Here is a 13785-nt window from a genome sequence, read left to right on the forward strand (position 1 = left end):
TAGAAGGGGGAGTGATTCTTCAGAATTATTCTGAGTCTCGATTTTCTTAAACTCTTTCAGCCAGAAGCAAAGATGTAATATTTCATGGCTCAGGACTAAAATAGCTAATATTAACATTACACTTCTCTGAACCTTTCTACTTTCAAAGCTAATCTTCTGCCCTTAAAGAAGGACTTGCTTTGATAAATTTGAAAAAGAAAATTATTTGGTCTGAAATCTAGAAATAATTATAAAATTCAAATAGGCTATTTACTAAGGACCGGAGGGAGGAATTCTAGATAACTGAATCTAGGAAGAAGTACAGTGAAGAAATATACCTGTTCTGTCCTTAAAGCCAGGACTTTAAGCATCAATATTATCCTGTGAAAGATACAGGAAAAGAAGAGTGAAGGTACCAAAGTGAAAGAGCAGCAAGGGAAAAGAGAAGAGACTGAGTAACACCCTAAAGAACCTGGTTTAGAACACAGACATGAAAGGAAGCAGAGGGAAGCAAGAGTGTCAGAATACGGGTATCAAAGAATTTTTGTCAACAATAAATTGCTTTTCCCCATGCATAAGACAAAGAAACTGGTTACCTAATGACACATTTCTTTAAGCCCACATTTTAAATACTGTTTATGTAAACCACTTTTTTTCCTTTCATGAATACTCACAGGCTAAGTCCCTACAACAAACAAAAATTCAGCATCCTGAAAAAAATGTAGAAAACTGGCAAACTTAGAAAACCATCTGTTTACCTAGCATAGAAGTTCTGCCACTTGCTGGTGATTCTACCTCTTGTATAGCACTAAGTTCATGTGGGGTCAAATCCAATCCACATTTAACTTTTGCTACAGGTGGCTTTGAGGGTCTCCTACCCACTTCTTTATCCAGATGCTCACCTATCAAGTCAACAATAAAGTTAGGCACAATATAAATCTGTTAACACACAACAAGCTTTTGTTCAACTAGCAAGCTGCAGGAGGTAGGAAAAACAAGAAGCATCGTCAGGATAATCAGTACAACAAATGCAGTTATCTTACCACTTTGCTTGGCTTTACTATCTTCAGAAAGGAGCTGATTCTCATCACAGCTGCTCCTATCTGCAGGACTGATGTTTTCCTGATCATCTTTTGCTAGATCTTGGAGATGAGGAAGCCATTCTTTGAGCTTCTGGGTTTCAAAATTATTTTCAACTGTGGGCTTACTTGTCTGAAGAAGTAGACATATGAGGGTGGGGATGACACGATAAAGGATCATGTGAAGAAGTTATTAGATTTGCATCTCCCTTCTTAAATTAGAACCTCAACCAAATAAATAGGTCCATCAACCACATTATTAAAACTTTATCTACAGATTAAAAATGAGAAATGCTTCTAATACTGAGAGGGTAATAATTCCATTGAAAAGTAGAACCAACCACAGCTTTGGACCTAAAAATGTAGCCTCCACTGTATCTTTCAATAAGAGATTATACTTGTACTCCTCTTTGCTCTTCTTTTTCCATTACTTTTCCTTAAAAAGACCAGTAAATCCCTAGAACTCAAGTTCTCATGAACTCAACTCAAGCTTCTGGGCATCAAAGGATCTGTAGAATTCTATTTAGGCTAACTCAAAAATTTAGGAAGTGACCTTTCAAAATAAAATGGACACATTCATACTTAGGAGAATATATTTTCTCCCATGTAGAGAAACTATGAACAGATGTCTCTGAGTGACCATAACAGAGTCCTCTTAACAACCTGATCACAAGCAACAGGGCCAGCTGTCCATCAGCCTAAAATCACACCACTTTCATAACAGGCAATGATACTGATACTGCCACTTAAGGAAAAAGACAGTACTGATTTTGATTCTGTACCAGTGTCAACAAGTGCTTTACAGAAAGCACAAAGTCCGCTACTTACCTAAGAGGAACTCTGCGGACTAGTTATTTTACAATTTAATCTTCTTGTGGTAGCTCAAAACCCTTTATAACGAAACTTCAAATGGCAATCTATATTTTTAATGATGTTTGAGTTTGGTTGTTATCAAACTACTGGCTGAAATTAGTTGGGCTTTGAATAACTACTAACCTTATAAACATCACGCAGGGTAGATCAGTTTTTATGCTTTAATTTCCATGTTGTTTAAGGTAGAAAATTAAAGCACAGTTAAGGGCAAGCCATTTATTCTCAGTAACTAAGAACTTACTTTGGCGTAGGTTTAAAACGAGTATTTAGCTTGGCTGAGTTGGGTCACCGCCAATGTTTTATTCTTGGACATTCAAGTTTATACATACCTGACTGTTTTTAAGGAAATCCTTCAAAGTCTCTTGATGTTTCTGTATCTGCTGCTGTAATGCTGCTTGTCTCTGTACAAGCAATTCTTTTCGGGCTTTCTGACTATAATGCAGAACTTCTCTTTGTAGGTCCAGCTGCTTCTGAAGTCCCAAATTATCTTGCTGAGCTAAGACAGGCTGTGAAAAACTCAAAAATCTATCTTGAAGTCTTGGGCTCATAGAAACGCTTGAGGGAGCTGCATGTTCATTCTTGGCTGAATACAATTCATCGATGTTTTTAGACTGTACCTCAGCAAAAGGCAGTGGAATAAATGAATGCTCTCTTTCCATGGGTAGAAACAAAGAGGGAACAGCGTGCTCTGAAGACTCACTTTCAATCGGCTTTGTCTGTCTGTTTAAAAGCAATTCTTCCTGGGCTTTTTCAGTAAAACGCAGCATTTCCCTCTGTGCACCCAACTGTGCTGACACATGATCTTGCTGAGACAGAACAGCCTGGGAGAAACTCAAAAGCCTGTCCTGAGACCCTGGAATCCCAGGGTGACTTGAGGGAACAGTGCTGCCACTTCTGGTTGGAGAAGCCTTTCGGGTTCTTTCAGAGTCAGCAACAGGCAGTGCTGTCTCAGATAAGGATGAAGGGGTGCTGGTCTGCTCAGAGGATACCCCTTTCTCCAATTCACTTATTCTTTGCAAAAGCAGTTCTTCTCGGACTTCGTTTTGTGTATCTAACTGCTGCTGCCGTGCCTTCAAATCACCATGGTGAGGCTGGATAAAATGCTCAGATGACTTGTCCTCAAATTTATATTGTCTGGGCAAAACCATTTCTTTCTGGGTTTTCTCAATAGATGGAAGGGAATTTGTCTGTGCGTACAAGTGTTCTTGTGGAAAGGTAATCGGATAATCCTGCTCAGGTGCAACGGGCTCTGGTAAACCTGTAAGCCCACCAGGCGACCGTAGTACCTCAGAGCGCCCCGAGACTACATTATCACTCTTAGTCGAACAAGGTTCTTGGATTCTCCCAGATTCTCTAAGAGGTAGCGGACTAAAAGGATGCTGCACTAGGAAGGAAGGGGTGCCAGCCTGCTCAGGGGATGCTCTTCCCTTCCACTCACTCTGTTCACGCAGAAGTGACTCTCCCTGAGCTTCCTGTCTAGACTGAATGATGGCTTCCCTCTGTGTAGCCAATCGTTCTTGAAGTGCCCTCAGATTATCTTGTTGAGGATGAATGAGTTGTGTTATCTTCAAAAGCCTGTCCTGCAATTGCGGGATCTGAAAATGGCTACCATCACTCTCTACTGAAAGAGGTTCCTGGGCGGTAAGAGACTCAGCAGAAGGCAATGAAGCCGATGAAAGCTGTCCTAACCAAGGTACGAACGACAGGCCAGCTTGTTCAGAAGACACGTTTCCTTGGGTTTCCTGGCTAAGATGAAGGGCCTCCTCTTCCGGGTCTAACCTTCCTTGGTGTCCCTCCAAGTCATCTCGCGGGGTTTGTACATGCTGTGAAAGTCCCAGAAGTCTTTCTTGAAATCTTGGGATCTTTGAATGGCTTAACGGAACTGGACTGTCACTCTTGAGTGACATAAATTCCTGGAATCTTTCAGATTCAGCTCCCTGAGACAGGGATAAAGAAGTACCAGTCTGTCCAGAAGAGGTTTTTTTTCCTAATTCATTTTGTTTGTGCACAATTTCCTGAGTTTCTGGTTTAGCACCAAGTGTTACCCACTGAATGTGTGACTGACCTTGGAGTGTTGTTAAATTTTGTTGCTGTGGAAGGCTGCACTGTGGAAAACGAAGAGACGCATCCTGAAATGTTGGCATTACCAAATGACTTGAGGGAATAACACTCTCCTCAGAGAAATAAAAGTTCTGAATTCTTCCAGGCCCAGTTTTAGAAGCTTGTGAAGCAACTGAACGGTGAGCGACTGTTGGTGGGAATGAAGAACTCATCTGCACAGACTTCGAGGCTCCCGAATTCCTCTGTCTACGTAGAAGTAATTCTGCCTGGGCTCCATGCCTCGCCTGAAGAGCATCCCTCTGTGTCGTCAGCTGCTCCTGGAGCAACTTCAAACTATCATGCAAAGGCAGGAACTGCTGTAGGAAACTCGAAGATCCATCATGAGATTTGGGGATTTCAGATTGGCTCGAGAGAAGTCCCTTCTCACTCTTAGCTGAATATTGCTCCTGGATTTTTTGAGACTGAGTACCAGCAGAAGGCATCGAAGTAAATGTACGCTGAGCTACCTGAGATGGGAGAGAAGGGGACTCACTCTGCTGAGCCCATACTCTCCCATCCAATTCACTCTGTTTACGTACACATAATACTTCCTGGGCTTCCCGCCTAGCCTGAAGGCTGTCCCTCTGAATATTTAACTGCTCTTGGAGAAACTTAAAATTATCTTGCTGTGACAGGATAGGCTGTGAAAAACTCAAAAGCCTAGCTGGAACTTGTAGCGCCCCTGGATGGCCTGAGGAACCTGCAGTCTCATTCTTGGTTGGAGAAGATTCCTGGATTCTCCCTGATTCAGCTTTGGCAAAAGGCAGTGAAGCAAACGAATCCAGAGGTACCAATGGAAGGAATACAGAGAGGCCAGTTTGCCCTTCCAATTCTTTCTGTTTGCACAAAAGCAATTGCTCCTGAGTTGCCTGTCTTGATCGAAGAACTTCCTTCTGTAGGTCTAACTGTTCTTGGAGGGCCTTCAAATTATCTTGTTGGGCTGTGATAGTCTCTGAAGACGGCAAAAACTTTTCCTGCATTTGGCCAACTACATGATGGTTTACAGAAGCTATACTTTTGCTCATAGCTGAGAAGGGTTCCTGGATGTCTCCAGACTCAACTTTAGTAGGCAGACAACTAAAAGAACGCTCAGGTACCAATGGTAGGAATAAAGAAGGTTCGATTAGCTTAGAAGATACACTTTCACTGTCCTCTGACGCTTGCTGGGAGTCTGAAGTTGGAAAAGCTGTTGCCCTAGATGTTTCAGCTCGTTCTCTAGCATCTTGTAATGTCAGTGGCTTATCATGTGACAAAGCTCTTGAAAGTGTATGAGAGTCTTTAGGGACCAATTTATAGTCTCTCTGTTGTGCTTCAGACTGTGAGAGTTGCTTTAGCTGCTCTTGTGGTTCCAAAGCTTGCTTGGCCAAAACATCTAAAGTGATTAATGTTCCTGTTGTTTCTACCTGTCTCTGTGGAAAGCACTTTTGTCTTGGAACCTGAGAATCTTGCTCTGATTTGGACATCTGCATAGGCTGCACAGGTTGATGTTTGTCAGGACTTAACTTGGGTCTCTGACCTTGATCCTGATGCTCTGATATAACAGCAGGTTGTTCAGATTCCTGTGGTGGTACTGATGCAACAGAATCAGATACCAGTGGCGTAGCCGACATGGATGGGTACTTTTCTCTTAACATAGTCTGATATTCCAGTAATCGTTTCCGGGCTGTTTCAACAGACTGTCTGTGAAGCCTACCCAAAACAAACAAACATTATTGTTTTTTGATGGAAAAAATGCCCCATGTTCTCAAGTGTCTATACATTAAATTCAACAGACTGCAATCTAGGGGTGGCCATCATCATGGCAGAAATGGAACAATTTAACATTGCCCTTTGAGAAATCTACATGCCATGGTTCTAAGGGAATCTCAATTAGATCTTCACATAAACCAAATAATCCTGAGGATGTAGCCACACACTACCACATATAAACTGTACCCCAGCTAATACCTGTTTTGCTGTAACAGCTGTTGTTGATAGTTACGAATCATCTGCCTATGACTATCTTCATCAGAAATTACAGTGCCTGATGCTGGAGCAGTGCCAACCTAATAAAAGACAAAGCTACTAATTAAAGGGAAATCCAGAAAGAAGTATTAAACTATTTTACATAAACTGAGGTTCTGTAACTGTAAACTTCCATATAGCTTTTATTCGTTTTTTAAATAAAAAAAGACTAGCACAGGGGGTGGGGTTTAGCTCAGTGGGAGAGGCTTGCCTAGCATGCAGGAGGTCCTGGGTTCAATCCCCAGTACTTCCACTAAAAAAAAAAAGACTGGCACTTCCATTATTAAAAAATGAAGTGATCTACCACTCTCCTTTAGTGTCAGGTCCAAGAGCTCAACATGCACACTACATAAAAATCACAGTCACATGTATTAGCACCCTCCAGACACTAAAAGACAAAGTCATTAGGTTTGTAAAAACTTATTTGTATACACACATTATTTTAAAAAATTATCAAATACGAATTAGAAATGTATTTTACTTTTCTGAGTGCTAAGATTGCTCCTACTTTCTTATCCACCAACAGTCTATGTAGGGATGAGATTTCCCGCATCCTACCCCAGTCTGCAGAGTTTTTTTTCTCTTTTCTTCTTCCAGCTGAGCCCTGAAGCAATCAGTTTCTAATCTTAACTTCTGTTGTTCAATTTGTTCAAGTAATTCCAACTGCTTTTGCTTCTGTTCTTCTATTTCCATTATCTAAGTAACAAAAATGCTATTGATCTATTAACAAAAACTCACACAAATGAAAAGTTTATATGCATTACATTAAAAAGAAAAAGGTCTCATAGCCAAGAGTACCCATTATCCAATAAAAAATGATGTTCTATCTGTTACTGCCACTGCCAGAGGGAGGAAGGGAGCAAGACAGGAAAAGGGGAAAAGAGAAAAAGGAAGAAAATTAAAGCAGCACAAGAGGATGAAAAAATGCAGAGTAACTACTGTTCTCTGGGAGCACAGGGAAACCTTGATCATCCCTGAAGAACCACCTCCAGAGAGGTAGCAAGTTCCATGCTCATATCTTTAATTTTACATTGTTCTCAGTAAGGATAATGCCTTAAGAAATTAAACGTCAAGTCCCCTCCAAATACTTTGATTTCTCAGGCATACTCATATATAAGTGTAGTTATCTAGAAGCCAAATAACAGCTCATTCAGTCTTTTCTGTCAGGTGTGAAACAGATGGGAAGACAATGGCAGAGGGATGACACATAAACTCTAAAATTAGACCAACACACACGAATCCACAAAATAAGAGCAGACGTTAGAGTAACTGTAAGATTTGTGATGACAGGGACTAGTCTGTCTGGTTACCTGTTAAATCCAACACTAATAGTCCTTGAAACACACATAATAAACATTTGCTGACTAAACAGAAAAAGGGACATATGTCAAGTTTTATTAAGAGGAATAATTCTACTAAAAATAATGAAGAATGATCTTGTTTTCAAAATAAAAAATGTCTCAGTATGATACTACCTATTTCTAATCAGGCCATAGTGACTAGAGCTGAGGTCCTGTCTTCATCTTCCTTACTTTCCCTCACTCATAGAAGCCACTGAATTTAAACCACTTACAGTTCTGTAGTACCTCTAGAACTGCACTACCAACACGGTACTCACTAACTACATGTGACTATGAAAATTTAGATCAATCCAAAATAAATACATTTTTAAATTTAGTTCCTCAGATGCACTACTCATATTTCAAGTATTCAACAGCCCATGTAACTAGCAGCTACCATACTGGACATAGATGTGGAACATTTCCATTACTGTGGAACGTTCTATTGGACAATACTGTTTTAGAATATTGATTAGAAAACACTTATATGAGAAGAAATACTGGCTCCTAGAACTGTCACTCCCAGCTGTATTTTTATAAAAACTATGGCTATAAACGGACTGGCTTAGTAACAATTAGCCTCTTTCAAGGTGATCTGTGTTAAGAAAATCTTTCATTAAAGTAGAAAGGACCAGCCAGAAAGATAAAGCAAGATGCAGCATGATATTGCTTATATATGGAATCTAAAACAAAGGGCACAAAAGAACTTATCTACAAAACAGAAACAGACTCACAGACATAGAGAACAAACTTATGGTTACCAGGAGGCAAAGGGGGTGGGAAAGGATAAATTGGGAATTCGAAAACTGCACCTCTTGGGGAGTGATGGCTATCTCAAGATAGTGTTAGCTATCTTGATTGTGGTGATGGTTTCATTGGTGTCTACATCTTATCAAAATTCATCAAATTGGACATCTGAAATATGTGTAGTCTACTGTACAGGAACCATACCACAATAAAGTTGTTAAAAAAAAGTAGAAGGGACCAATATTATACCTACAGAAGTTGGATTTTAAAATTTCCTCTGAAATACTTTTTTCAAAAAAACTTCTGGGTTTACAAAGCCCAGCAGAATGTTTAATATTGCTACAGAGACTCATTCATTCAACAAATATTTACTGAGTACTTAACTCTGTATAAGGCACTGACCAGAAACTATGTAGGATAAATAAAATTTTTTAAAAAGTCTCTGCCTTTAAAAAAAGCTGATAAATTTTATAGGGAAGATAAGATACATATCAGAGTATAAAACATCAAGCAGAAGCAGTAAGGGCCAAAGGAGCAGTATAAGCAAAGATAAAGTACTTCCTATCAAATGAAAGTGTTAAGACAAGGTAGAAGAAATGTATCAAAAGCTGCCCGATGTTAGGACAAATTTCACTGGGCAAACACAACTACAGTGCCTAAGGAAGGAAAGAAGCCTTTAAAGATAAAAATGTCAAATTACCTGTTTCTGCCTTGCTGCCATTCTAATTCTGGCTGCTTCTTCGTGAGGATGAAGCAGAACAGAACTCTGAGCTACAGCTGTGATAGGCTGAGTCTTGTTCATTTCTAAGAGAATCCCCAAAGCAAAATTAGTTTCAATACTTTTGAATTTGATACCACTATAATGCCCTTTATTCATTTATTACATGTAATTTTATTAGGTAAAAGATTCAGTCAAGCAAATTTAATTTGAGGATGTGATTAAAAATACCTTGTTTCTTTTCAGAGTCTGCAATGTATGAAAGTGGTTTATCTTCACTAGTAAGTGGTCCAGAGTCAACTGTTAGGGTGTCACTTTCAACAACTGTAATAGATAATTATGAACATATCATCACTATCAAATTTAAAGCTGAACAATGTAACAAAAATCTACATTCTGATTAATAATTCAATCTTGGTCCACCTGAATGATTTATTTACTATAGATGACCACATATTTTATCCAATAAACTTGAGCCTAATATAAAAAGATAGGTGTAAGACTAAAATTATAAACAAAAAGGAAAAAAACGGAGAACTGATTTAAAAGATAGGCCAACAGAGTTTCCAACACAGTGTAACTGTATAAAAAGAGTAGACTAAGCAGGGCACCAAAGTGTAAAAGGAGAAGATAAAGAAATTTAAATGTATCTTTGACATATTTAGATACTAGGATCTTCATTATTTGTGAAACCAGAGCAGAGAAGGAAGTTAAAGCAGTTCACTTTGATCATACCAGGGCAGCCAGAAGCTCTGTGCGGAACATTCAGTCACTTACTTTTTCATTCTGTACCTACTATGTGCTGCATGCACATTCACCGAGGTAAGAAAAGGCCTCAAGGAGGTTTTACAGAGGAGGTGGGGAATAGAACATTATATAATTATCCTAGAAAAAACTAAAATTAGAAACTGTGATAAGTACTATGTAAGAAAAATAAGGGATTATACAATAGAATACTTCAGGGGAATCTGAATTAGACCAGGAGCTCAGATGAGATTTCTCTTAGGAAATGGCATTTAAGTGGACACTTGAAAGGTAAGGAGAAATCAGCCAGGTAAAGAATGTGGGAATGTACAGACCATTCCAGACAGATAAGTGGGTATTAAGACCTTGTGAGGATTAAAAAAAACTTAGACAAAAGGGAGAATGAAGCCAGATGAGACTAGAAAAAGTCTACTCAAAAACAGGGCCTTTCCCAAAATAACTGTTATGAACTGATGACGAAAGAGCCCTCAAGAGTTACAAGCCACCATATTCTTTTCTCTCCTCCTCCTTTGGTCACCCCTTTATACCGCCTTTGCTGTTTGCCCTTCACTAGCCATTTCTATATGCTGGAGTCCCTCATGTCATCTTATAAGCCCTATTTTTCCTCACTGAATTTTTTTCCTTACAAGTTCTTCCACGCTCATGGCTTTAAATGTCATATATATGTCTGACTTCCAAACTTACCTCTCTTACTTTGTAAGCTATTCAATTAATTCAGCAAGTATTAACTGAACACCTTTAAGTACAAGGCACTAGTCTAGGCTCTGCAGACGTAGTAGTGAACAAAATCATATTTCTATATTCCAGGACTGGAAGATGGGCAGGGTGGAGAGGTGTAGGTGTCAACACAAGAAGCATATAAGCAAGAAAGTAAATTTATGGTCCATCAGACGCTGATATGGAGTAGAGGTGATAAGGAGTGAAGAATAAAGGGTTGGTGGGGGAGGTACAGAAGCTTGCTGTTTTATATAGTGGTCAGAAAAGGCCTCAGAAAGTGCTATCCGGGCAAACATCTGAAGGAAGTGAGTGAGCATGGAAGTATCCAAGAGACCCACCCCCTCATCCCCACCGAAGACCAGCACTTGCAAAGATCATGTGACTTGTTACTTGCCCGTCTGAAGAACAGCCAGGAAGCCAGTGGCTATGGTGCAGCAGTTGGAGAGGAAGGTATGGCAGAAAATGAAATCAGAGACAGTGAGGGTGAGAGTAGTGTGGAGGGGTGGGGGAGTACAGATCGTACAAAGCTTTGATGCCATTGTAAGCACTTCGGTTTTTACTGAGGGAAATGGGTAGTTGTTGGAGGGCTCCCCCTAGAGGAACAGCACAAGCTGATGTGTTTTAGCAGGACTCTGGGAAAAGACTACGGCAGGGAGGTGCAAAAGCTGCAGACAGAAAACCAGCGAGGAGGCTACTCTAAGAATCCACATTAGAGAATGAACATTGCTTAAACTAGGATAGTTGGTGGTAAGAAATGGTTGGACTCTGGATATATCCTGAGGGCAGGACCAGCAGGATTTGCTGATGGTTTGGATGTAGAATATAGAAGAAACAAACTAGAATGACAAGCTTTTTGGCTTAAGCAAAAGAATCTTATTGCCACTTACTGAAATATGGAAGATTATAGGAAAAGCAGGTGTAGGGTGGGAGGGGATATCAAGAATTCAGTTCTGGAAAAGTTGAAGATGTGATTAGATATACAAGGAAAAAAGCCAAATAGACATTTAAATAAGTAAGTGGAATTGGAGCTCAAATGAGAGGCCAAGCCTAGAAAGACACGCTTGGAAGTCATTAACATATACATGACAACACAAAAGTGCTGACATTAGAGATCAACTAGGGAGTGTTAATACAAAGAGGTAAGATCTGAGAAACAAGTTCAGGGGGCAATGACTAGAGTGGTTGTAGAGATGAGATCGAGCCGCAAAAAAAACCATGAAGAAGGAGCCAGTGAGGCAGAAAAACCAAGACAGGGTGGTCAAGAGGTCAAGTGAAGAAATGATTTCCAGAAGGCTTCCTGTTGTACTTATGATTAAATCCAAAATTTAAATACGAACTGCAAGTCACTTCTTTCAGAAGCCTGGCAGCAAAATATTTCTATACAAATCCAATTGACATTTTTTCAAAAACCCAGAAGATAAAACTCCAAGAAAACAACAAATCAAAGAGGAATTACATCACAATTCCCATTTGTTAGTCTGTAATTCAAGGAGGTAATACTGATCTTTGTAACTTCTGGAAATACACTTAAATAGTGTTTATCTACAAAAAAATCATTAAAATTAACATATAAAGAAACCAAATCTCTGGTGGGAATGTGAAATAAACACACAACACAATACATTTAAAAGCTGTTAACATGTTCATACCCTTTGATTCAGGAATTCTCTTCCTTTGTTCCTAAAGAGATAATTAAAGATGTGGGCAAAGACTTTGCTAAAAGGATACTCATTACAGCACAAGAACTAATAAGAAAATTATAAACAGCCTAAATGTCTCAACATAGATAACTGTTTAGTTCCAGTTCATCAGTTTCACTAGAATATATATATATATATATGAGTGTGTGTATATACATACACATATATGAATAATTCTACTACACTGAAAGTATAGTAGGAGATTCACTAAGGTTTCTAACATTTATTGCCTTTAAATAGCAGCATTATGGGTTTTACGACATTTTCTTCCTTTTGACCTCTATTCGTTGATTCTTCAGGAATGAGTATATTTTTGTACAACTCAGAAAAGGTTTATGTGCTATAAAGTGAGACTATTAGAGGCAGGACAGTATAGCTCAAGTGGTAGAGCACACGCCTAGCAAGCCTGAGGTCTGGGTTCAATCTCCAGTACCTTCACTGAAAAATCATTTGAAAAATAAGTAAATAAATCAAATTACCTCTCCCCTGCCAAAAAAAAAAAAAATTAAAAAAGAAAAAAAGTGAGGCTATTAGAGAACCACCTTGTTCCTGCTCAGAGGATAATGTTCGGTCTTCGCTCACAGTTGCTCCTGATTCCAATGTCACTGCTTTACTTTCAGTTTCACTAACAGTTGTAATCATTTCACTTTCATCCTCAGACACAGATTGAATTGTCCAGAGAGATTTTTGACTTCGAATCTTATTTAATAATTTTTTAAAAAGAAGTTTTGAAGGAATCTGGTGGGTCTTCACTGACAAAGGAACTAAAAGAAAAGAAAACTTTATTCAGCAGCTATTATACACCAGGCAAATTACTCTATCTTTATACTTAGTTACCACGACAACCACTGGTTAAAACAGAAGCACAACTTCAATTTCCTTAGTATTTGTAATTTAACAGCATATACAATGCTATTCAACCCCAACCACAATTTTATAACCAGGAATATTTTTTCAACTTAAATTTAAATAAGGACACCAAAATTCAACTACAATTGACCTTTGAACAACATGCATTTGAACTGTGCAGGTCCATTTATTTGCAGATTTTTTTGATAAATACGTACTACAGTACTGTATGATCTGGGGTTCACAGAACCTGCAGATGTGGAACACTGGATACAGAAGGCCCACTGTATGTTATACGCATATTTTCGACTGCGTGGAGGGTTGGTGCCCCAATCCCCAGTTGTTCAAGGGTCAACTGTATTTTTTCAACAGTAGGCATGCAACGTAACTGTCAAGCTTAAACATGTATCAGAAAGATGTTTATTTTCGCTTGCTAAATGATGATAGAATGCGTATTTCTTAATGTGTGGGTAAGATTGGCATTCAAAATACGTGCTGTAAGGCTCTACACTCTATGCTAGAGAAGGGTCTCAAATATAGTTCTGTACTTCTTAGTAGGCTACAGAGGAAAACATTACTATTTACAACCTTAACAGCAAACCAAATGCTCCCAAATTATTCCTGGCACTATCTGGGGAAATGTCCCCATTTCCCACATATCTTCAAAAAGAAATCCCTTCAGTTACAAAAAAAAAAAAAAAATTTCTCAAATAACCTTCCAGATGAACTGATGATACAACACCAAAACTCAGTACAGTACTAACAGCTCTCTAAGGGGAAGAAACTTGCAAATACACAGTTCTCTGGCTGAATCAAGGAATAAAATTTAAGAAATTTATGGAGGTTGAAAACTCACAGACTGTAGTTCTGACTCACATTTGAAAAAAACTTTTTGATCGAGTTATAACTTATAA

At 38.9% G+C, this 13785-nt stretch overlaps 1 protein-coding gene across 3 annotated transcripts in view; it reads right to left on the reverse strand.

The window, feature by feature from the left end:
- CEP295 (centrosomal protein 295) overlaps nt 1–13785 on the reverse strand; it is a 44665-nt gene that overhangs the window by 12704 nt on the left and 18176 nt on the right. For all 3 annotated transcript variants that reach the window (XM_072968965.1, XM_031675401.2, XM_072968966.1), the window contains exons 10-17: nt 12565–12786; nt 9072–9164; nt 8823–8926; nt 6594–6731; nt 5979–6076; nt 2261–5720; nt 1023–1191; nt 738–881 (exon numbers count right to left, since the gene is read on the reverse strand). In XM_072968965.1, the coding sequence (XP_072825066.1) occupies nt 738–881; nt 1023–1191; nt 2261–5720; nt 5979–6076; nt 6594–6731; nt 8823–8926; nt 9072–9164; nt 12565–12786 (4428 nt within the window). The remainder of the gene's footprint in view (nt 1–737; nt 882–1022; nt 1192–2260; nt 5721–5978; nt 6077–6593; nt 6732–8822; nt 8927–9071; nt 9165–12564; nt 12787–13785) is intronic.

Source organism: Vicugna pacos, chromosome 10 (assembly GCF_048564905.1).
Source record: "Vicugna pacos chromosome 10, VicPac4, whole genome shotgun sequence".
NCBI classification, from domain to species: domain Eukaryota; kingdom Metazoa; phylum Chordata; class Mammalia; order Artiodactyla; family Camelidae; genus Vicugna; species Vicugna pacos.